At 40.6% G+C, this 26,307-nt stretch overlaps 1 protein-coding gene across 17 annotated transcripts in view; it reads right to left on the reverse strand.

Moving 5' to 3' along the window:
* The window catches only part of MAGI1 (membrane associated guanylate kinase, WW and PDZ domain containing 1), a 574,222-nt gene that overhangs the window by 60,316 nt on the left and 487,599 nt on the right, over positions 1-26,307 (reverse strand). For all 17 annotated transcript variants that reach the window (XM_015236779.3, XM_015236773.3, XM_006196468.4 and 14 more), the window contains 5 exons: positions 21,390-21,447; positions 18,823-18,926; positions 16,364-16,456; positions 10,774-10,956; positions 9,610-10,230 (listed from right to left, as the gene is read on the reverse strand). In XM_015236779.3, coding sequence (XP_015092265.2) covers positions 9,610-10,230; positions 10,774-10,956; positions 16,364-16,456; positions 18,823-18,926; positions 21,390-21,447 — 1,059 coding nt within the window. The remainder of the gene's footprint in view (positions 1-9,609; positions 10,231-10,773; positions 10,957-16,363; positions 16,457-18,822; positions 18,927-21,389; positions 21,448-26,307) is intronic.

The following is a 26,307-nucleotide window of genomic DNA, read 5'->3' on the forward strand; positions in this document are numbered from 1 at the left end:
GGCCAGAAAACTAGGGGTCATTTTTGGCTCCTGTCTTTTCCTTTCCTTCTTCAGCAGGGGTCAGCAAACTATAGTCTGCGGACCAAATAATGTTTTCTTGGATCACAACCAGTCTATTTGCTCCCCTATCATCTGCAGCAACGGCAGAATACAGTGGTGGTGATGGACACCACATGGCCCACAAAGCTAAAATATTTACCATCTGGCCCTTCACACAAAGAGTTTGCCAACCCTTCTTCTGCAGACCACGTAACAACTCCTGCTGACTCTCCTAAACACACCCCCAGTCCCCCACCTCACTCTGTCCCCTCTGCCATCACTCTATTCTTCGCTGCCCACAGCCTTCTCAAAGCACCACAATGGCCCTACCGGGTCTGCCCCTCCCACGCCAGCTCCTCTAAAATACCTTCTTCACCCTATGCTGGGGGGACTGTCTAAATCTGTTAATGAGATCTCTTCCCTTCACTGCCTGAAACGGGACATCATACTGAAAATAAAATCTGAATTTCTGACCCTAGTCGCCAGAATCCGAAACCCATCACCACTCCCCCTGCTCACTTGTCTTCAGTCACTATCCCCTGTTCAAGTTCTCTCTTGGGGCCTTTGCACTAAATGTCCTTCGTTCCTGGAACGCTGTCTCCTTCCCTGTGGTCACTCAAATCTCACTGCCTATTCAAAAGCAGGCCTCTCAACCCCTACCCCTCTCACTCCCCCTCACGTCATCCAGTTTTATTTTCTTCAGAGCACCTCTCTCTGCATGACATTTTCTTGTTCATCTGATTGTATCTGCCCTCCTCCCTCCTTCCTCTAGAATAAACGCTTCATTGAGCCAGGAGCAAACTTGTTTGTTTTCTTTGCGGACGGTTTTGCTCCATTCCCAGTGTCTACACAGTGCCTTGGCCTGGAATGTTCATGCATGTGTCCCCGAAAAAGGGAAAAAGACAACCTCTTTACATTCCAATTCGGCCCTATAAGTGGAAACACAGAGTGATTTTCTACAGCCTTCTGGCCGTGCCAATAATTCTAACTTGAAATTCCTACACTCTTTCAGAAAGGGAAGGGGACGTCACCACTCTTTAATGAGAATTATAAATCACACACACATTTATAATAAATAATGCACAAAAGCATTAAGTTTACCTTCGAGGAGGATGAGATGGTCTCTTACAGGAAAAAAAGAAAAAAAAATGGAGAGTTTTAGATGTGCTGACTACTTTGCAGTATGACTGTAACAGGAATACAATGCAAACCATCCAACCGAATCAAAATCGGCATATAAATGTTAGAACAAATAAGTGAAGTCTGCTTAGGTTCAAAAATGATAGGACCAAAATCCATTAAAAAATTTTAAGACCAAACATCAGAGTTCCTTACTTAGGATGCTGAAAGTGAGGGGGTAATTTTTATCCATTATATAACGAAAGAACCAAAATAGAGACATTTTTATATTTATCTCATCTTCTGCTAGGACTCTTCTCAAATATAGATATGACTTACCATCCTATGAAGAATTCTCAAGTGTAATCCTCGAGAACTTTCAACTGTGGCCATAAACCAAAATAGCAACTTAAAACTGCATTAACAGTAAAGGACAGAAGGCTCCTTAATATCAAATATGAACGGGAGCCCGTTCAGCCCCATGGAAGTGATAGGAAGTTTGCTAATTTTAACTTGAACATCGTTTAGTGGCTAGGAAGACATTAGCCAGCACACTGGATTTGACAAGAGGACTCGACTTCCAAAATGACGAGAAAAACTAAACACCACAGGTAAGCAGGGGAGGTCAGTTAGTCTCAGATACCGCATCAGATAAACACACCAAGACTTTAACCTCTTCCTTCTTAAATAGGTCTGACAACCTGTAAGCTGCTTATAGGTCATGTGGTGGATTATACATAATTTTATACAGAAGGTTTTAAGATGGATTTTTCTTGTGTAAAAGTTTCTTCCCCCTTTTAAAGATACTTTACATAATAAAAATAATTTAAATGAAGCTCCTTCAACAACATCAGTCCATTGATGAGAGAGAGGCCTCCTGGCCAGGTGGAGGATCTATAATCCTCGTTAAAACCTGATGAGCCTGTCCCAGGACTGGGACGGAGCAGGTGGCCCCAAGTGCTCATGCTTTACAAGGCTTTCATGTTCTCTGAGTCTCAGTTCCTCGTGACCCCCTACCATCCAGTTAACACATGAAAGGAGCTTAGAGCTGGACCTACACGTGGAAAGAATTTAATAAATAGGACCTATTATTACTATTCTCTGCACAAAAAGAAATCCACTAACCACGAGGCTGCATTCAGTTCCCTGTTTTTCTTCTATTCAAAGGTACAAAAATAAAAGAAAAGGTAAAATTAAGGATATCCAACATATTGCCTTTGAGGGCAAAATAATCAAAATCTCTCGAGCAGCACTGTCCATCAGCACTTTCTGGGTGGGTGGAAATGCTTTATCACTGCACTGGCCAGTGTGGGCGCCACTAGCCGCATGTGGCCATTCGGTTCTTGAAATGTGGCCAGTGGGACTGAGCTTTGTATCAAATTTAATTTTAATTAACTGAACAGCCACATGTGGCTAGTAACTACTGTCCTGGACGCTGGAGAACATGCTTAATTGCACCAACACGATCCACCCCCATGAAATGCACTTCCCTGTCCTTAGATGCAGCTGTGCGCTGAGCAGGCCAGCACACCTGGGCTGTGATCCACGCTCTGTGACTTCCTCACTGTGTGAGTCTGAGGTGGTCAGTCTTCTGCTGCCCGTCCTCTCAGCTTCTGATGACAGCGCTCACCTCAGGACGTTCTCTTGAGGATGAGCATTCATGAAACCAATGGGCTCAGCATTACTTCATTATTTTTCCTTTAATAGATATGACTTTCTGAAGACCTACCATGTGATGGGCACAATTTTAGGCGGTGAGGATCAGGGAGTGATGGAGACCCAGTGCCTGCTCTCACGGAGACCACAGGGAAGGGGACACAGCATGAGGGAGCAGGACGGAGTAGGATGTTGATGGCGGTGGGTGCCACGATGCTGTGTCATTTTCTATGGCGCGGTCAGAGCGGGCTTCTCGGAAGGAAGGCCCTTTGAGCAGAAGCCCGAAGGACACGAGGGACAGACCCTGTGGCTCTCCGGGCGAGGAAATAGACAGACAGGAGGAAGAGTGGGTGAGAGGGTCTTGACACAGGACTTGGGAGTTTACGCTGAATGATGGGAAGCCATCCTGACACGAGGAGTGACTTGATCCAATGGACTTTAAATATCCGTAGCTGGAGAATGAACAGGAAGAAGCGTGAGACCTGTTGCAAGGCTGCGGTGAGGCCAGGTGTCGCATGATGGATGGCAGAGGCTGGGGGTGAGGTGGGAGGAAGAGGGAGGCGGGAGAGCCGACAGTGCCACTGCTGTGAATACACACAAGCCACCACAACGAGGCTACCACTCTGCCAGCAGCCAGAATTCTCCTTTCTGGGGCCCTGCAGCTCAATTTGAGAGATTCTGGCAGTCAAACACTTAAGTGGTGCAATTTGCAATTCATTCTCCAGTCCGTGACCAGAGGGCAGAGAGAAGAGAGGGGCCTGATCGTCCGGGTTTAACTCTCCCGGCCCCCAGCTCACTGCGGTTCTAATTATGATGGTTTTGCATCGTTTCAGAAGGGGAAAAACACACACAAAGACATTCGAGTGCTAATCATGCGCTTAGATGATGAGATTAGATACTGCTTTCCCTCTGTGGATCGATGACGATTTAACGAACTAAATATCATCAGTAATTGTGAATGAAAATTAAGTGGCATTAATTTGCCACGGGCTTCAGACCTTATTCATTCCTTTATGTATAAGATATACTCCTCAACAGTTATGGTATTGGAGTTTCTTGTTTAAAGTCAAATGGCTGTTTAGCATAGTGGTTAAGCAATCAGTCTCTACAACTGAAATCCCTGGGTTCAAGTCCTAGCTTGTCTCAAATGGGCGGTGTGGTTCTGGTGAATCACTGAACCTCTCTGGGCCTCTCTAACATGCAGGCAAGGTTTTACCAACCTCAGAGGACTCCTGCATTATGATGGAGAATGTTTAGGATCAGCTATGCCTGGCACACTGTGGAAGTGTTTATGGTTTTTTATTACAAATGCTTTAAGCAGGGAGAAGTCTTACACATGCTTTCCCAACTAAACCGGAAATCTCCCCTTTTGCTTTCTACTAAGCAAATTTAGCTGTGGAGTCTAAACACCTAAAACAAAAGCAATTCTTTCATTGTTTTCCCCCACCCACTGCTGCCCTCATTTCCCAGAGGGTCCTACTGAGAATCACGTTGTAAATGGATGCAAGTTCCAGTGTGGTCACAACAGCAGGAGTGTGTGTGTGTGTGTGTGTGTGTGTGTGTGTGTGTGTGTGTGTGTGTGTATTGCATGTATCATGGTAACAATCCTGGTACGCAGTAAGTACTCAATCCATGATAGTAGTAACATATCATTCACTACCACTGCCACCATTTTCCTATTTCATTTTTGTCTTTTAACATGTCTTTACTAGTTTTCTACTTATAAAGAGTACCTGTAAAGCTATATAATTACTTTTCTACTGGGACTTGTGGAGCAAGCCTGATTTCTTTGGCTAGAATTTACTAAGACCTTACAGGTTCCCCCTGATGTGCCAAGGATACAAAAGTCAAAGTTGGATATAGTGCTGCCCTCCAGGAATCCTAACATTTCATTCCTTTATATTCAAATCCTAAAGGTACTAAGTGCCCAGACAAGAGCGCTCCATGTACAAAACATCACTTCTCACTCTGTTGTGGTCAGCAAAAGCCACTGGGAGGTCGTCTTCAAAAGGAGCCTCTCTGAGACCAAGTCCTCCCTTCTCTTCTCCTCTGAAGTAGAAAAATGTCAAATTTGGGATCTGAAATGGATCTTAGGGAAGATGGAGAAGTCTGTTGCTTATAAAGCAGACTTTAAAAGAGTATTACTTAGAAATGAAGGGGGGAGGGTATAGCTCAAGCGGTAGAGTGCATGCTTAGCATGCACTAGGTCCTGGGTCCAATCCCCAGTACCTCCTCTCGATATAAATAAGTAAACCCAATCACCTTACCCCCATAAATAAAATAAATAAATAAATACATTTCTAAAAAGGGGGAGGGTATAGCTCAAGTGGTAGAGCGCATGCTTAGCATGCAGGGGGTTCTGGGTTCAATCCCCAGTTCCTCCTCTAAAAATAAATAAATGAATAAACCTAATACCTCCTCCCTCAAAAAAAAAAAAAAAAGAAATGAAAACAACTGTTTAGTTTCAGAAACTGTATTTCACTCCCAAGTTATATGCCACAGGCTCAAACGAGAAGGGACCAAGAGGGTAGCAGTCTAATATTGGTTGCAATTCTGGTTTTACATCAGAACCTCCAGTGGAACTTCTAAAAAATACAGGTGCCTGGATATTAAGATTAAGATTCTGTAGGTACGGACTGCAGTCTTTTTTCCTTTTTCCCTTTTTTTTAAATAAAAAGCCACCACACCCAGTGGCTTCTGATATTAGGCATATATCAGTAAAACACCGATTTATCATGCGACTGCTTTTAGGTCAGGAATTGGCACAAATGCTACCTTATTTCATCTCTATCACGCACATGCAAATAAGTAATAGTATTCCCATTTTCCCAGATGACTTGCTTGAGGTCATGCAGGCAGCAAAGGCAGGAGTTGGAATTTAAATTTGCATCCTCTGACTCCTGAAGCTGGTGTTCTTCCCTCTACACATCAATGAGGTCATTCTCTGCATAAAATTAGAGTGAGAAGGGGTCACCCTAAAGATGATCTAGCTCAAAACATTCTTTTTTTGGGGGGGGCGATAAAGAAATGATCTACCATTTCTAGAAATGAAGTATCTCCAGATACATGCCCAGGAGTGCGGTGGCTAAATCATATGATAACTCTATATTTAGTTCATTATGTCATGCACCAGAAACTAACACAACATTGTAAATCAACTATACTTGAATTTAAAAAAAAAAAAAAAGAAATGAGTCTCATGGTAGGAGTAGTAACCGAGTTAGAGGTAGAGAGGAGTTATGGCCAGAGTTTGAACTAGAGATGGGCTTCTGAAACCCCCAATTCAACTTCTTCTTCAATATCTATTTCCTCTCAAAAGTAAAATATATGTTCTCCACTCTCATAAAGTATTCCAAATCTTCTCTAAAGCTGAGGATTCTGACTTAGCTCCAAATTAGATCTTCAAGAGTATCTCACCTCCTAACAGGTATAAATTAGCCAAACATACAAAATATTTTGCACAGTGGGGCACAGGTAGTTTATGCTACAAATAATATAATCCATTTGTAAGCTAAAAAAAAAAAAAAAACCAACCCAAAACCTTTATGTGACAAATTCTTTATCTTTTGTAAATTAAAAAAACTATACAAAAAAATAGTAATCACCTTCTAGTGTGATTTTCCAAACACCTAAAAAAGCCTCTAGACTCACACTGGTATCAGGTAACGAGCTGTCTGCATGCAAATGCTAAGTGAAAAATTCAGAAAAATAAAAGGCATTCTCCTGACTGGACAGCAGAGGGAGGAGGAGGAACGAACTTACCGTGGGAAGACGGGGAGCCAGGCACAGGAAGAAGGCGCTGCCCTTTAAAGAACTTGACTGACATCAGCAGGCAGGCACATGCTTATAGACAAGAGACACGTGGATGGACACCCCCAGCAAACTCTGAGCCTGACCTAAGAAACTGTCTCCAGAAATTTACAAATGGTATTTCAAGTTCTGCTTGTTCCCACGTTGGCGAAAAGACGGCGCAAAAAAGCAAAAAGCAAAAAGCTAAAAACCAAAATGCACCTGATCATGGCAAGAACCAGTATCAAAAATGAGCCAGGGAGAGTAAGAGTGAAAACCAAAATACCAACATAGCTAGTTCTGCCCCAAAGTAGAAAAGGCTAGTTCTTTAAAACAGAGAAACACCTATCCTTGAGATGTGAATTTCTGAGACTCAAGAATGGTGTGGATTTAATGAGTTTATCCATCTGTTTACCAGGAGTTATGACAGAAATGAGATTCATTAGACAGAATCAGTGAAGTGGCCATTTAGTTTCTCATTTAAGCTAGCTGCATCCTTGCTGATCATCAAACTTTCTCATTTACACTCCCTCATAGAGGAAGAATGATTAGAATGCCAGCCCCGATTCAAACAACTGATATATGGCAGAAACAAATATATTTATATGCTTTCTAGAAAGATTAATAGTAGCTGGTGCTGGCCTGCCAAGTACAGATTGTACAAACTTTCTATCCGATACATAAATCAAACACAAGGCATATGGTGTATTTTAAGGGCTGCTGATGTTACACTGATTCAAAATTACTCAGCTTTTGGAATAAACCCTGTAGATGTTGACTAATGTTGCAATATATTCTGAATCTTCCCTTATTATCTGAATGTTATAAAACATAATGGCATTAGCCAAAAGAAAGCCTTAAGAATTAAGAAGAGAGAATGTAAACACATTTGAAATCAAGGTGTATGTTTTTATAACGAGCTGTTTGCGAGTCTGGGCAAATTCATTACAATATGGTTCCAGGAAGTACTGTAAGTTAGGAGATAATAATGAGACTGTGCTTTTTGGTCTCCTTAAAAGTGAAATGAGTGGAAAAGAAAAACTCATCACAGTGACAAAAGAAACAAAGAAGCAAATAAATGAGGAAGGAGAGCAGGATGATTTGTGGTGTCAAAGGAGCAGCGGCTGAATCACAGATGCCCCGATGTACCAAGAGCTATTTAAAAGTCCCAAGTTGCTGGCCGATGAAACCAGCCATTATGCAAAAATCAGTGGTATTCAGAATTAAGTGGGGCAGGGCACTGGACTGGAAACCAAAGAATCCAGGTGAACTTCTCAATTCTACTGTTGGTTGAGACCTTCCTACCTTTCAGGGATGTGGTAAAAATGACATGAGAGGCGTGTGTAAGTTTGAAAGTGAGCCGAACCACTAACTTGTCTGTAAGTGCCAGGTATCGTCATCCCACCCCTCCTCCTGCCCCTCCTTCACCTCCTCCTCCTCCTCCCTCCTCACTGTTAACCTCAAGTCACTTCCGACTACATCTCAGTCACCAGTCACCATTTAAAACACAATTATCTGCGTGGTCAAGTGATCTAGGTACAAGAAGAGACTTATATTCTAAGTTTCATGAGTAGAAATAACTTTTAAAGTATAAAATCTTCAAATGGCTTCTAAACCCTTTCAAGAAGGCTGGACTGAGCATTTTGATTCACACAGACAGTTCCGAATCTTGGATTTCCTTCCAACAACCCCAATCATTCTGATCAGAGAACACACAGCCTCATGAGGACCTAAGCCATGACATGAACAAGCTTTTCTGTCACAGTGAAACCAAGAAGAAAGAGAAGTCTGGTTCCTGATCTCTTTTCAAAGGGTCAGAATACACTGTGCATGAAACACATCATGTTGGCAAGGATTAGGGGAACGACCAATCTCAGCCCCAGTGTGAGGTGATCAATCAAGATTAGTCACGAATACAGACCCAGGAGCAAGACATTTCAACATATGGGAAATATTTCTCAGTGTGAGGCCCTGGGAGTTCAGGTGGGGCATGGGTGCGAGGGTGGAGAGGGGATGAAGGCATGGGAAAAAGAAAGCCAACTATCTCAAGATTTAGAATACCCCACTTCTCAGAGGTCCTTAACTACTTCATTAAAATATGGGAATGAGTATGACGAGATATTTTTAATATGATTGGTGGAGCTGCTGTGCCTGCCAAGTATAAATAATCACATACCTATTCATTCATGCATTCATTCATTCATCCTCCATTCACTTATGAATACCTAGCAGGAGTCAGGTACCCTGTTAAATGCTGGGGATACAGCTATCAACATGCAGACATGGGCCCTGGCTTAATGGATCTTACATTGTAATGAAAAAGGGAGAGCAACAGAGAAAAATTAATAAACATACAAAACAATGATTGTGATAAAACCTATGAAGAAATGTAGAGATTACCTGGGGGTTCTGGGGGCTACTTTAGATAAGTGATCAGAGAAGCCCTCTCTCAGGAGGAGACTTGAGTAAGATTAAGCCATCCTAGTCAAGAGTTAGGAAAAGAGCCTTCTGAGCAGCGGGAACAGGAAGTGCAAAGGCCCTGAGGCAGAAAGGGCATGGAGCACTGAAGGCACTACAGAAAAGAAGCCAGGTGGCCAAGCATAGTGAGGGGGGTTGAGGAGTGAGAGATGAGGCTGGGAGAAAGGCTGAGAGCCACATTCTGCATGCACCCAGTGCAGGCTAGGTTCAGGAGACATAAAGAATAAAAGTTTTCCAATCTTAATGGTTTTTAAAAGGCACAATCTGATTTGCACGTAAAGGTATCACTCTAGCTACATATGCCCGCTTATAAAAACATATCATGCATAAACACAACCTTTATCCTAAACAGGCTAGCATTTGGAGAAATCAGAAGGCATTCTGAATGCATTTCCAAATATTTTTTAAAAAATGATCTTAAAGGAGTAAGCCCCAAATTTAAAAAACCCCAAATAACCACCTGATGGTCAGTAAGTTAAACAATGACTTTAGGGTTAAAACAAAATCAAAGAAAGTAAGTCTACATACCTCCTCGTTGCACCAATAATGTGACCTCACTTCCCTTTGGACATTCGATCAGCATATCCACGACCTGGTTGTGAGTCAGAGCCTGCACGTTCTTCTTATTAACTTCCACTATAAGATCCCCTTCTTTCAGGCCTCGGCATCTTGGACTGTCAACAATCTGTTTCACTCTTTGGCCGCCACCCCCAGGACTGTCTGCGATAGTAAAACCAAAGCCCATTGGCCCTTTGACTATATGAACAGTTATGAGTTCCGGCTGAGTGGCTATGGAGGAAGCCAAAGAGACAGTGTCATTGGGGTAACCATGGGAACCATTTGAAGCCGCATCTGCGGGGCTGCTTGGCCTGGCATCCTTCATGCCGTTGACTTTGCCTGTTTTACTACTGTGACTAGCTGGCGAATCATAGGTCTCTTGCCCATTCACAATAATTGGTTCTTTATCCAAAATGGCCACCGAGGTGACTAAACTCGTGTTGGGGTCATCTGGGTCAAAAGGCAACGGATAACCTCGGCAGAGTTCAAGGTCCACGCTGGCACCGATGGGGATAGACTGGAAGATTTTCACAACTTGTGCGTGCGTGTGTCCCAAAACACAAGTGTCGTTCACACTGACAATTACATCTCCTGCAAAAGAGTTAGAGGTTAAAAAAAAAACAAGACAGTATTCAGAAAAGTTTTACCAATTTTATAATATAAAATCCTATCAATAGGATGCTGAACAGAAATTGGATTTGGGGGTGGTACCATAAGGCACAAGGAGACTGATTCTATTACTTATTTTATGCCAATAAGGCATTTTTGTAGCATCTAGTGTCTTCCCTGCTAATAAGAATATAATGATCACTGAAAGAACACTGGAGCTCTCTCTCACAAAAAATTCTCACTGCAGAAAACCAAGTTTAGAATTCATTTATTCAAATGGATCTACATTTTTAGTAAATTACTGCTTTACTATGTTCAATACAACCCTAACAATTCCCCGAAATGTTAGAGCAGCTTCAAAGCTTTTCATCCATCCCAGGGAATGCATTTATGCTGTGGAGGTACCCTGCTCATTCACAAACTTTTTAAAGGACATTTACAAACTCTTGAAATCATGATGTTGTTTGGTCTTGCTCATGTGCCAGGGAGAAGTCTGGCCACTCAAGACCACGTGGCGTCTCGCACCTGTTTCCATCTTGCCGTCCAATGCGGCAGGACCATCTAGGACCAAGCTCTTGATCTGCAGGAACTCATCAGGTTCATCCCCTCCAACGACCGTGAAGCCAAAGCCACGACTGCTTTTCCGCAGCTTCGTGTGAATGAACTTGCCTTTCAACTCAGAAGGGTTTCGTGTAAAAAAGGGTTTGCCTGGATTAAAACCAGAAACATATAAGCAAATCACCATGCGTGAAAAAGTGAATTAAATGAGAAATGATACAACTTAAGAGATAACTCTCCAAGGTCCTGAGCTGGGGCATTTGGGCACAAAGGCGTCTTAGGAAAGATCTCTCTCGATTTCAATAATAAGGGTGTTTCCTGGGCCGCTTTGTTTAAGGAAGGGGATAGGGTGCATTGCGTGTCAACATGAAGACCCAAAAGAAAATACAAGAGAAGGATTAAGTTAGTGCCCATTGTCTGATACAATTCCTTGGTTTTGGTTTATCCAGTTTGACAGCAATTGAGCTGCCATGAGGTCCTGCACAAATAATGATGTGGGTCTTTGTTTTGTGTCTGTTGTTTTGTTATGGTTTATATTTTCCAGTATGGCTTCCAATAGGTTGCCTTGGACTTGGCTTCTACTTATAAAACCAATTAAGCAAAACTTTAGCTTTCAATCAGACAACTCACTCTGCAAATAAATAGGTAATACTAGAAAACACAGTACGATCACAAAGAATAACTCAGTAAAAGTGAAGAAACACTATTTTAAAAAATTAAAATAGTCATAACTTTACTGTGAATTCTAAACTAACTGATTTTTCCCATTCATGTGCATCTTTTAATAATTTGTAAAATAGCCTAGCTATGTCCACTGTTAAAGTTTAAAAAAAGTTTAGGGCACACAACTTCACATATTTAAGGAAAAAGAAAAAGAAAAAAACCTAAACTAAGGGACTAGCAAGAGCCCTACAGCTCCAGATTCAGTTGTCTGATTTAAAAATAAATGAACAGATACAGAGCTAAATACCTTCCAAACATGCTACCCAAATTTATTGCATTTACTTGATTGCATTTACTTGATAACGTTTGCAAATAACATTCTGTAAATAACATAAACCAAAAATTTTATTTTCAGTTTGGACATTTCTCTGTAATTGAGAAGCTTAGTAGAATTTCTCTGATTATCCCAAATAGTGAACATTATTCTATATCCAGACTCTTTCAGCTCCCCTAATTCTACTTCCTATCTCTTGCCCTTACCACCACTTCCCCACCTGCCCTATTTCTTTTCTATCGAAAATGGTATTTGAAAAAAAAAAAAAGGAGCAAAAGTCTCCATATCTCCATATACCCCTGCACCAGGAGGCTAGTGCTCAGGAAGGAAAGTTATTTTTGGTGAGCTCTATCTAACAGGCCTTTTTCAAAAGGTCTCTGGGCACACATACAATTTTTAATTGCACATTTCAGAAGTTTTTGGCTCTTAAGAAGGCTCTTTTAAATTGCCTCGAGTCGTAGGTTTGCTCACTAACCTCCTTCTCTCTAGTGCAATCCCATGGCTGCTTGGAATTGTGACAAGCTACAGCCCTGTCACCAAGGCTAAAGAAAGGTGAGACCCAGTGGGATTCACCCCATGCAAAGGTGTCTGCTGGGGCATCCGGGAGGTGATGCCAAGTGCAGTCAGGGCTTGTAGGGAGACCGTTGCCATGGCAACAACCAGATGGAACACTAAGGACCATTGAGATAGTCCCCAAATTTTACTTTGGGGCGTATGTGGATAGCCAACATTCTTGAGACAGAGGCTACTAGGGAGAACTTGAAGGGAAACATTTCGCTTACGCAAAGACATCAATAGCCATCACGTTCCCAGTGAGGCTCTCGCTGTCCGCCTTCCTAAAAACTGCAGTACTTCCTCCAACAGTCACAATCCCCTGACCTGCCTTATTTGTGTCCTTGGCATTTATTACCATCCCACGTGGTATACATCTAACTTATTGGCTGGCTGTTTTGTCTCTCTCTCTCTCCAGTCTCTTGTGTGATGGGCAATGCACGTGCACATACACACACACTGCAACAGAAACTCCAGGAGGATTTCTGCTTGGATACCCAGTGCGTAGAACACGGTGTGTTTCATTTTCGGTGCTCCAAAAATTTGTGGTAAATGCATGAACAACAGCATAAAGAAATGAGATTTAACGTGTTTTTGAGAAAGCGGCAAGAGGTAGTTGGGTGTCTACACTTTTCCCCTGATTATAAGCCAAGTTAGAAAATATAAAAATGTGCCTGGCATTTTATCTGAATGAATTTTTTAAAACTCCATTAGCATATCCTGAGCTCAGAATGTTTTCATCTTAAAAGAGACATGAAGAGGACTTTGAAATTACACCGCTGACTTCCTTTTTTCAACACTTAACTAGGGAGGGCTGAGCAGAGGGTTTCACATTTATGCACATTTTATTACGTATTATGTCCGAGCAGGTCATCAGTTAATGTAGCTTTGGAGACGAAGCACTTTCCTGCCCAAGAGCGGCGCAGTCTGGAGCTCTCTGCTGCAGCCCTGGGGCACACGTAATTTTCTAAGAGATCCCAGTCTGTTGACTAGTCGCCGGTTGTAAGATCTGGTTATATGTGAAAATAGCTTTTTAAAAATGTGCTCCTTTCAAGGGCCTACCCTGGACTCAGTGAATCAAGATCTTCTGAGTCTTGACCCAAAAATCTACTCTTGAACAACCCTGTGACCAGTGCTGTGCAGTGGCACCTGCTGTGACACAGGAAATGAGCCATGTCTGTGCTGTCCAATATGGCACCCGCGAGTCACATGCAGCTCTCGAGCCCTTGATATGTGGCTAGCGGAGCTGAGGAACTGAATTTTAAATTTTTTTTAAATTGTAATTAACCTGAATTTAAATGGTACAAGTAGCCAGTGGCATCCGGACTGGATGGCACAGATTTAGACTATGCAATGAGGTATCCCACGAAACACGAAACAACTACAAAAGATTTTTAGCCGGAAGTTCAATTGTTCCTATTGACACCTAGGATTCAAATCTGTGCTTTACTACTTCCTGGCTGTGTGGCCATCAGGTTACTAAACCTCTCTCTGCCTGAGTGCTGGATGTCTAAGTGAAGGTCATGATGGTATCAACCTCATTATTTACATGATATTGTAAGGAAGAACTGGGACAGGTAACATAGGTAACGTGCCCAAGGAGGTGCCTGGTGCATAAAAAGAACCCAATAAATGGAAGTTATTATTTTGATAGTGACATGGGTGGGGTGAAGGGGTGGCTACAAAAATCTCTAAATATAAGCTGGGAGCTGGAGAGAGTTCCCAAGAGCAAATCTCTTTAAAATTATCATTTGCTGGGCTGAGAAGTCTACTTCTGAACAGAGGAAAGTTTAGTTGAGCAGTGAACTTAGCAAAATTAATACCAAACAACTTAACCCAGTTATATAGTGTCTTCCTGAGGGTACTATCAGGAAGCTAGATCACAATATATAACCAACAGGCAGGGAACCCAGGGTTGTAACCCATGATGGCAAAGTCCAAGTTCATGTTGCTCACAATTGCACCTTGGAGTCAAAGGGTATGGATTTAAATTGGCTTCTTTAGCATCGATTACATTGCAAAGATTATGACTATGTTTGAAAGACATCAATACAGAGGCCATACAGTACAAGGGTTTTAAGAATAATGACTGGGGGAAGGGTGCAGCTCAGTGTTAAGAGTGTGTGCTTAGCGTGCATGAGGTCCTGGGTTCAATCCCTGGTACTCTCATTAAAAAATAATGAATGAATGAATGAATGAATGAATGAATGAATGAATAAACCTACTTACCTCCCTCCTCTCAACAACAACAAAAGAACTAAAAATAAACTTAAAAAAATTAAAAAGAATAATGACTAGTTCCCTGAGAGAGTTCAGTGAGCCTCTCTCAAACCCCAAACCACTAGGGGACCCAAAAGGACTAAAGAAGAAAAAAGATAAAAGAAAAAAAAATGTCTACAAAAGAGAGAGGAATCTGAGATAAACACCATCTGAACTCTTAACTCAGTTGGTGCATTAGCACTTGGCACCCAGAGCCTGAAACTTTAAAGTTCTGATTTATTTACTCTCAAACAATTCTTTAAGGAAGTTAGGCTGGTTACCATGTGTGACATATGTCGTTTCACGAAAAAATAAATTTTAGCAGAGGGGATTAGGCCTAGTTCAGGGTATCTCACAGTGGAAAAAAAAAATACACTCTCTCCCATTTCCATGCAATTTAACATCCAAAGAGGAAAATGTTGTTGGAATAACTGAACACAAATGAACACTAGTTATAAACTGTTAAATTCTACAAATGAGAAGTATAAGATGGGAAGAGTAAACGAAACAGGAGAATCCGAGCAGAAATCTTAGATGAGTGCAAGTTAGCAAAGCAAGGAGTGGGAGGAAAGGACACCTACAAACAGGGAACAGCATATGCAAAGGCTTTGATGTGGTCCATAGTTTCACTCATTCAAGGAACTGAAAAGCTAGTGTAGCTAACTTACCATGAGACAGGGAAATAAGACAACATGATGCTGCGGAAGGAATTTTATGTTTACAAACTACAGAGGAGGCCACAATCATGTTGCTATTAATTCATATGTTATTATTATCTACTATATCCTATCTTTACTAAAACCATTATCACAATAAAAATATGAAATTATTTTACGTAAATTAATACCAATCTCATGACAATGTCAGCTAACAGGGAAACAATTTCTTTCTTATGAAAACTGTAATGGAGGAATAGAAATTAGGGGAAAAAGTTGTTCTACCAGTGTTTTTACATCTAATACAATTGTATTCCTTAAAAAAAAAATGCAGAGAGGAGGGAGATGAATTTTACAGGGTTTTTTTTTTAATGGTTCTGTACTATAAATTCCCCAATACTATCAAATAGGATGCTTGCTCTTTTTTTTTTTTTAAAGAAAAAAACTAGAAGAGCCCCCAAAATCTTTTTTATCACTTGAGAGTAATGAGGCCTGAAAGCAGCAAGATTCTGGAACTTCCAATTTTCGAAAATGAACCTCTGTAGGGGCTCATACTATTTGTGAATGTAAATAAGGGAGATCCAATGAAACGTTGCAAAACATGCATAAACGCCAAAACTGCAGCAAGTAAGTAGAGGAGGTCAGAATTTTAAACAGAATAATGTCAAGCCATTTTCCATTTACAGGAAAACCTTAGTTATAAGTAAATATGTTGACTAGAATCTTAAAATACCTAGTGCTGAGTTCTCAACGTATCTTATTTAACTCAGGATTGAATACCTGTGGTCTCAAAATCAATGGTTCACAACTCTAAGATGATTTTGTCCCCCAGGGGCATTTGGCAATATCTGGGGACATTTTTGTCTGTCACAACAAGGTGGGGGGGTTCTGCTGGGACCTAGTGGGTAGAGGCCAAGAAATGCTGCTACAGTTCCTACAATTATACACAGGACAGGCCCCCACCACAAAGAACTGTCTTGGGACAATTCTTTGGAATGACTTGGGAGTTACAAGACACCACTTTTTCAAAGTTTCTTTTAAGAAAAATTAAAGATCTGAGCCAAACTATGATGCAATTATAAAAATACTTTACCCTGAAGTGGAGCTTCTCTGGCCGGCTCCGGATTGCTCGGGGGGTGGTTTGGAATAACAGGAGGCACGAGCGATGAATGGTCTTCTGTCCATTCTACAAGGAAGAGCAGAAACAGTTTCCGGTTTTTCCTTCACATCGCTGGTCAACTTACTGAGGGGTCCCTTTCTTCTTAATTATAAAAGTTAGTCATAAAACTACTCAAACCCATAAAACCAAGAGCAGAGAGCTTAGATTGAAAAGAAATTGGTATTTGACCCCATTTTATGTTAAGGAGATCAAGGTCCCTCCATCTGTATGTATGTTTACACATGTGCCTGTGTTTCTGTGTGTTTCTGCTACGACCTTTGAGAAAAGAAATACTATAATACAACTAATAAAATCTCCAGTTCTCTCTGGCTGGAAAGTCCACGGTGAGACCAAGTGAAAAATATTAGGAAAGATATAAAGTCAAGCTGACCCAATATGGGAGAAATTTCTGTAATGCAACTGAGCCCTTAGCTGGGCTGCTGAAGCCTGCTTGTCTGTGGTAGTGAAGGTGGATTTCAGCAGTTTGCTAATGTGCTATCTCCTATCATCTTCCAAACCCAAATGGGCCCCCTTACCAAAACTCCAGAGTCCTAACTGTAGTCTTACTGTGGACGCCCAGAAAAAACTCACTGTGAGCGATCCTTGAGATTTACCCCAAAGTCACTTTCCAGCTAAGCTAACATAATCAACTGTGTATACACACTCAATTTTATACTCATATTTCAACTTTTCACTCTGATTTCCCAAACGCAGAAAAAACACTAAAAAAAAATTTTTTTTTTTTTTGCATAGAAAGAGATTCAGGAAGGAAGGAGAACTTTTCAATACGAGAGTACTCACACACACGTAGACACATACGTACACACTCCCTCTAAAATACTGTCTGTGGCAGTGGTTGGCAAACTGTGGCTTACAGGTCAGATTGGCCCCAATGCCTACTTTTATAGAGCTTGCAAGTCAAGAATGGTTTTTACATTTTTAAATAGTCAAAAAAATTTTTAAAGCAGAATACTCTGAAACACATGAAAAGTACACGAGGTTCAAATTTCTGTGTTCGTACATAACATTTTATTGGAACACAGCCACATCCATTTGTTTACATACAATAACCGGTGTCATACTATAAGGGCAGAGATGAGTAGTTTTTAACAGAGATTGTATGAACAGCAAAGCCTAAAATATTTATTATCTGGTCATTTATAGAAAAAGTTTGCCAACTTTCAAGCTATGGTCTACATTTGTTATAGTCTATATGATAATAAGTGTTATATTTGATAGCCATGTATTTAATATTCACATATTATATTGAGGGGGTACTAAGCCTACTATTTTTAAAGACTGCAATGAAAAATGAGGGAAAAAAATCTAAGCCTCTATTAATAAATAGACAGCTCAATGAAGTGGAGAGATTCATAAGCTGGAATATTTTGCAGGCATTAAAATTATAAGGTGAATCTCAGGGAGTAAAAGGGGTGGGTAAGGATAAATTGGGAGTTTGAGATTTGAAGATATTATTATATACAAAATAGGTAAACAACAAATTTCTGTTGTATAGCACAGGGAACTATATCCAATATCTTGTAATAACCTATAATAAAAAAGAATATGAAAGTGAATATGTATGTAAATACATGACTGAAACATTAGGCTGTATAATAGAAATTTATACAATCTTATAAACTGACTATACTTCAATAAAAAAGAATGTAAACAAATATATATATAAGGTAATCCTATACTAAGCAGCTTTGAAATATGTGCAAGAAATAAATTTTAGTGTGAAAAACAAGTCACAAAATTAATGCATATAAATACATAATGTATTAATATATAAATTATAATCTGGTTTCTGTTAAAATACGCTTATTTGTACATCCCCAGGAAATTTCTGCAGTGTTTATTGCTGAGAAAGGGACGAGAACCAGCAGGGATGACTTAAATGTTCTCCACTTCTGAATTGTTCGTATTTTTGCAAAAAGCATGAATTAACTTGGGATTTTTTAAAAGCACTCAAAATTGTCAGCCTTTTCTGAGCCTTACATGTAATGCTCCTAAAAATAAAAGTTAGTTTCACACCCTGTACCTCCCCTTTAAAATGTGAAAAGCGGTTGGGATTTAGACATCAGTCGCTGTGCAAAAGCTACTGGGGCAAAGGAATTCTTTCACTGTCAGAAAGTTCTCCAATCGAATGGCAATCCCTTTCTAAATGAAGGTGGAGACGGGGTGCCTTTAAGTGGGGCTCGCCACTTTAGAACTGTCTGGGTACCCGGGTGGTGGACTCTAGCAGAAGCTTTGCATCCCACCCCGCCCCCCAGACATCAAGTTCTCCGCAAGACAGGAAGTGATCCTTGAGGCCAATTCTGACCACACGGGGGTGTCAGCGCCCAGGCTTCGCCCAGAGCTCTCGGCCCACAGATCAAGGGAAAGCCAACCTTCTGGCTGCTGCTGCTGCTGCTGCTGCTGCTGCTGCTCCAGCTGCTTCTTCCGTTTGGCTTCTAGAACTGGGTTCTCATACTGTGTCTTCCTGTTGATGTGGCTGGAGCAGAAGGCAGAGAGCATTCAATTAGGAAGCATTTCATCCCACAAGCAAAACGCCCACCAGGGTAAGTCCCTTGATGAGAAGTGAGCAAAGCAGGTGGTCTGAGATGCTGAGCATCCTGTGTCAAAATGCACAGTTAGGAAGATATAATAAAATAAAAATAAGAACGAATGGTTTCCACACACTGAGTGCTTATCTGTTCCAAGCATTGTGCTACCAGTGTTACACGCATTTTATTTTCAAAACCTTCAATAAATGCCAGGATATTGGTCCTCTTTTTATTCATATTTTACAGATAAGGAAATTAAGTTTCTGAGCAGTTAAGTAATAACTCCCCTAACAAAACAGATCTAGTAAACAGTAAAGAGGCCTGCAAGCTCCAATTGGCCTCCTTTCAAATCCCATGATTTTAACCACGGACTTTCCCAAATGTCCGAGGAACCATGCGACCAGGGGCATTTCTTTAAATCAACAAGAAGTGGATTATAAAATTATTTAAAAAGAAGATTAAAGTGGAGATGCGGTGTCATTTGTAACATGTAATCCCGGAAATTCTGCATAACTTTCTACAATACTGTTCGTGGGAGCACAAGCATTCCCCCAAAACGATCATGTTAAAAGAAGGACTCTACCAGCATCTGTCAACTATCCTGATCAACAGGCACGAGTCAGGATTCAGAGTATAAGCCTCAGGCAAAGAGACTCCAAATGCAGCTAACCTAAGCAAATGTGATGTGTTCGAAGTGACAAAGACCCAGATACTTCAGATGGCTCCAAAAATCATAAGGCCAAGGCAAGATAAAAATACACACACACACACATATAAATCCAAATACATCATTTCTGTCATAGCCTTATTTAGTGTATGTATATGTATGCGCGCGCGCGCACACACACATACACACATATTCGCATCTTTCTTCTTTCATCAAAATACTGCTTCATAAGATGTCTGGAAACATCCTATTATGTGATTTTTTACAACTCAAAATATTTTTTCAAGCAAGGCTTAATTTTTTTTTAAAGGCAGGCTTGCCAAGTAGGGTGGAAAGACTGATGACCCTTAAATCCTACGACTGGACTACATGTTTATTTCCTAGCTCTGGTAGGCAATCTCATGCTAAGAAACAGTCTAACATTCATAGGCAGTTGGACCTGAAAAGACACAGGGAAGAGAAGTAAGATAACTGCTTGCCCCTTAAAACACGTCTGTTCATCCATCAAAGCTGCGGTCACCTGTTCCTTTTCTCTCTGAATGCACAAGTTAGTTCAGGGAGAACTCAAAATGAGCCCCAGACAGAGAGAAGCCTCACTGTACATCCGTGAGAAAGAGGATCTGCAGGGCACACAAGGGAATTTCATTTTATGAGGGTCAGAAAGATGACAAAGCTTGCCTTTCTAATGCTCCAAATCCCCAACCCCTCTTGTTAGGTCCAGAGGTGGCAATGTGAGTGCTGACTAAGGACACTTGCTTTATGGAACTCATAATGTTTTACAATAAGATGCTGAGCGTTTTATGGCCTGGCATTTGGCATCGTGCGTCCTTATCACCAGGGCATCATACGAAGGACTTTTCATTGCCAGCAGCACGACGGACAGAAAACTTCCCAAGTTATCTCCACTGTGGCAGGTAGGATTTTGATGACAGAACATTTATATGACATCTGTTGCTTCCAAAGGGACTTTTCTTATTTATTTCTCATCTTTCTCAGAAAAAATGGCATAAAACATTTTTTCAATGTTTACTCACTTAGGTTTCTTTTATTTTCTTTGAGTATCATCCTACCAATATTCAGTTGTACAGGGTAAAGTGCATGCCCATTTTAGAATATGGACATAGTCAAGAGGTGGTGACTCTTGAGGGTTTGAGACTCTTAAAAATGGCAAACGGGAGCCACGTGTGTGGTAGAGGCAAAGATGCTTACGAGGTCTTGCAACTCAAGCTAGTTCTCAACTTCCTTCTTAATTGTGGCAGCCCTTCACACATTATTTTAGACTTGTCTGCCTCTTTCAGAAAGTCTGAATGAATAAACAAGTCATAACTGAGAAGTTTAGACTTGGGCAGGACAAAAAATAGGCAAGACAAATCCTCTTCCTCATAAACAACTTGTACACAACTGATCTACTGAATCCTTGCTTCATTCATTCATTCATTCATTCAGCTAATACTCATTAAGTACCTGCCATATGGCAGGACTATGTTGAACTTTGGTAATGCAGTGATAAATAGAAGACATGAATCCTGTCCTCACGAATTTTTTATTATAATCTGTCATCTTCAGATTCACTGAATATTTTCTTGCCCATTAAAATATTCCTATTGTTTCATTATAAAATTAATATTGTGTTACTATTATTATTGTTCTGTTTGTACCTTATCGTGATGACAAACTCTGTTCAGCATAAATGGACATAATTACAGGAGGGTGCAAACTACAGTGTGTTTTAATAGGCACTTACTCTACATAGTAGATACCATAGACAGGGTCTTCAATCTTTTCCCAACCAGCAGGCAGTTCTGAAAAATAAAAGAACATTTAGTGCAAGAAGAGCATATCCTGGAAGAGCCTAGGGATTTTCAACAACTGGCTTAGGCAAAAAGAGAAAGACGCATAAAAATAATGACTTAAATCCAAATAAAACTATGTATTCTAAACAAACAAATAAAAAAAAGAGTGAGCATTATTTTTATTTTATCAGTGTATTTTTCAACATGAAGAGCAATGTGTTACCGATACTTCGCATGAGCAAATGAAACTTAATAAAATGTAGTCCCAGGTGCCTTCATTCTAAATCAACTATTAAATTAGATTTTAATGGAAATATAGTTAAATTTTGCCTTGAATGCCTCATTCTGATCTTAAATATTTGCAGTTTTCTCATTTTATGTCTAGACTACCTTACCACCCAAGCAAAAATGGATGAAAATGAATGCTCCTTTCATTTTCAATACAATACCATTTTTGCTCTCCCCGGAATAAATTAAAATTTGCATCTTATTTTCTCCTTGTTCCTAATTAAAATGCTACTGAGTAAATAAAAATGCCCACATGGAGTTGAGCTTTTGAATCACACACATCCATCACTCAACTGCCACATCCGGACAGGCCCTCTTTACCTGGACTGAGCCTCTGAAAGCAGAAACACAGGTGCTGCCCTCCAGGAACTTATGACCTGGCGGGGTTGATTTTAGTCCTTTGGGGGATCTAGGTGCTCTTCCGAAAACTCAACTGTGCTCTAAGATCGAATGTTCCTTCATAAGGTTTCCTATCAAAGATTGCCACTTTATTAACCGGGTAACAGTCAGTTCTGTTCTAATAAGAATCTAATGTGAAAAAGCCCACTGCACCAGATAATTTGACATGGCAAAAGAAACACCTACCACACGTTTTGTGTCACCAAATAGTTCTTCAGGCAGAGCAGCCATTTTTAACTGAATTTCAAAGCCACCCTGATAGACACATAGTTAAGGTGAGCCTGCATAACAATGTCCTCCAAAGCGAAGCCTGATTCCTAGAAGTAGCCATCGAGACTGACTTGATCACTATGCATGTACATGTATGACTGAAACATGCTGAACACCAGAAACTGACACATTGTAAATGACTATACTGCAATTTAAAAAAAACCGACTTGAATAAAATACTACAAACACCTGAAATAGTGCTTCTTTTGAAAAATGAGATTTAAAAAAATTCAATGAATCATGTGGTCACTATTTTCAAACAGTGACCATTTCATCAGGGCACAGGGCCTCTATAAGCCACAGAGAGTTCCCTGCTGAAATGGAGCCACACGCGTGCACAAAAAAAAACACACGCAGGCTATTTACTCAAAGTTTATGTTCTGTTCAGATTTGGCTGCACATCAAAAGGCATTAATTTCATGGGTTTTGCTCCACATGTTATTTGTTTGCAAACAAAGAGACAGGTTTCCCCCTCTTTCTTCCAAATTTCTTTAAAAAAAGGAAAAAAACCCCAGCAGGTTTTAAAGAAGTTTTTGAATTCTGGGAGATATAAGCTACTCAAATGCAAGGCAGGTCCAATGCGCAGATGTTGACACAACTTGGCACTTTTATACGCAGAGACTTGTGGACTGATGCAAATCAAATGCCTGGGAAATGGTTTCCCCTTACAAAGCTGGAAATTACCATTTAAATGAAAAAGACCCAGGAAAACATTTCCAAAGAGTTGGGAAATCGAAGATTAGAGAAAATGTGAATCGGTGCCCTGGCATATGTTTGCGCTGGCATGGGGCAGAAGAGTGGGTGGGTGTGTGTGTGTGTGGGGGGGGGTGCTACATCACATTTAATGAATGAAAACCTCTTACCAAAATTTGCAGTCCTAATACAGGGCCTGCCTGGTTATTTTCAGGTAAAATAGGAAAAATATTAAGAATTCAATTCACTCCATTATTAGTTTATCAAACATTTATTGAGTGCCTACTGTCTGCCTGAGGGCATGCTAGGCACTGGGGACACAAAGATAATTACAAGTGCACCGTCTGAGCAGACGACTCAAACAGCACACAGTAAGTGGTCTGATGGTGGCCTGAGGAGTGTACAAGAAAGGAAGCCACCTCTGACATTGTCCTGTAACCTACTCAACAACTTATGTTCTAGAGATGAGACTTGGGGCCTGTCAATTGGTATTTCCGGACATTTGTGTATTTGAAACACATCTTCTGGGACAGACTAACAAACTCCAGAAATGTTCCAGTTTTTCAAGCTAAAACTCATTTGAAATTGAAAAGATAGATTTCTCACTTCCAATGTGGTGATTAACTTAATAACAGGAATTAGTCTCCTAAAGCTTAAAATAGAAATGGGTCATCGATTTAAAAAAGGAAGATGTTTGTCTTCCAATTGGCCATTTGGTTCTAAAAAACAAAAAAAAGAAAGAAAATGGCAGAAAATACTGAAGCCCAGAAAATGATGACATTACCGTATTTTTTCTGAAATGCTCTGAAGATCCTTGGAGAACCCCACCTGTCAGACAGCAGGCCAGTCTGTACAAGCTGTCACCCAGATTTCAGGTGGCTAAGAACATTTTGGGCTTGTCCAGATCTTGGTCTGAACCTCAGCTCTACAGATTTATCAGTCTGGTATTGGACTAGTTACTTAACATCTTGAAACGACATCTTTCTCCTGGTTACCTCAAAAGTAGACTGTAGATTAAATAAGGATGTTTGTAAAGCACTGGCACCTAGGCTCAACTCATGGCATGTTCTAGGAAAGCTCAAAAGGAAGGGGACAGATACACGTGGCATGCTAGTTTGCTGTCCCTGCCACTAAAAATCTCATGCTGTACTGATCGCCACCACGGAAGCAAATATGGAGCAGTCAGATGTTCCAGTATCTTTTTTCACAAGAGCTTTGCAGGCACAGAGACTGAAAGCCACCTTCACAATCAGAGATGAATTTCAAAGCTGTGACTTAGTTTTGGTTGAGAGGGGAGGGGACCCCATTTCCCTGTCTCTGCCTCTCCTAGCTGGTGGCAGCACGTGAACATCCGGTAATTCGAAAAGATGGTTCTTCAAGGGCTTTTCAGTTCTGGGGAGGTATCTGCCGATGAGGTGATAAATTCTACAAATCAAAAATGCATAATGGAGCTACGGACCCAGCCCAACAACAGAGTTCGGAAATGACAACTCTGTAATCAAATGATCTCTGTCCAATACCCACGCCCAGTGCCCCCGCCTCGTGGAGACAGATTACAGAGAGGCTTTCCTTGTCACATCTGGAAATGTATTGTTCACTGAAAACCTGACAGTTGCTATTGTGTGAAGTTAGGATCCTCTTATTAAGAAAATGGGCAGTGAACTTGTCAAAAGAATGTGGAGTGAATGCAACAAAAAACTGTGTGTGTGTGTACCACTCTTTACCCAGGACACATTTGGGCCATTTCTATAGTATCCATGTTCCTCTCTGGTTCCACATTAAAGGCAAAAAGAACCACAGGAATTACTGAGAAGCCCAACAAGAGACAGTTAATAAATAAGACAACTGGCAAACACAACACCTGTCCTGATCACAGGGATAAATATTAAGACACACTCTCATTAAATCTCCTCTCAAGCACCATGACAGCTCCTCTTCCAGACCCTCTTGACAGATGAGGAAAGGGAAGCTCAGAGAAGGTGAGTGATTTGCCCAAAGTCACAGAGCCAGTAGGTGGGGAAGCCCAGATATGAAGCCAGGCAGCCTGCCCTGACCCCAGAGACAGCTCCCACTTCACCAAACCATCCCCCAGAATGGTGGCTATGACTGCGACAAGGGATATTATGCAGCCAGTAAAAGTTACTTTTTAGAGTCTTTAATAGCATAGGAAAGTGTCCACAACGGTACAGTTACATAAGAAAAAGGGTTCAGTTGATTCTTTCCTAAAATTTTCAACACTGAACTTCCATAGAAAGAAAGAAGGTTGTGCCCCTGTACACAGCAGTGTTATCTCACCAACCACCTGCACACGGTGGGGGTCACTCACACACGGGAGTCAGATAGCCAGAGTGCTTTAAATTGGTTCCACTAATAATCAAGGCACTCATCTTGCATCTGGAAAATCTAGTTCTGTCTTTTTAAATTATACATTATCACTGGATTTATACTTTTTTCTTTTTTTTTTACAAAATTAATTTCATATTGTTCTATTACACGGGCTGAATCTCAAGTCATTCCTACCACAAAGACCACAAGGACAACTTATTAAAAAGTCTTGAAAAATAGATCTTTTCAGTAGTTATCGACCTCTGCTGGTATATCCGCCAATTACAATGGGGTATGTTCCAAACAATAAGAAAAACAGAACCAAATTCTATTATATCCTAACTCTAGCCAACCACGATTGATTATCTTTATCTAGATAATTCAGACAAATCAAACTGAACTGAAACAATAATCAGTATTAAATATTTATATTTTCAGTTCTTAAGGCAATCTCAAAACTGCCAGTCTGATTCAATTATCTCCAGACAGTTCCATTCATATTAACGTTAAACCATCTTCTATTTAAAAAAAATATTCTATGGTCAATTTTCAATCAGCCAAGGCTTTCATGTGCAATTTAGCTGAAACTTGGGCTTTTCCATCTAACCTTCTGTAGATGCATCAGATGGAATGCAAACTAATTTTAATATTGTTCAAAGCTAAACATAAAACATTTAACTTAGCAGGGAACATAATTCAGTACGTTCCAACAGCCAAGATAAAAGAGTCTGGCATTATCTGCTAATGTAAATTCTTTCAGAATGGTGAGAGCTTGGAGTAGTCTAGACCTGATTTATGTCGCTATACACACTCTAAGGAAAATGACACATATAAACCCAGCATCCGGTTTTTCAGTCATTCACTACGGTTGCAAAGTCAACATGTAGTCTGTGA

The sequence above is a fragment of the Vicugna pacos genome, chromosome 17 (genome assembly GCF_048564905.1).
Source record: "Vicugna pacos chromosome 17, VicPac4, whole genome shotgun sequence".
In the NCBI taxonomy this organism is placed as follows: domain Eukaryota; kingdom Metazoa; phylum Chordata; class Mammalia; order Artiodactyla; family Camelidae; genus Vicugna; species Vicugna pacos.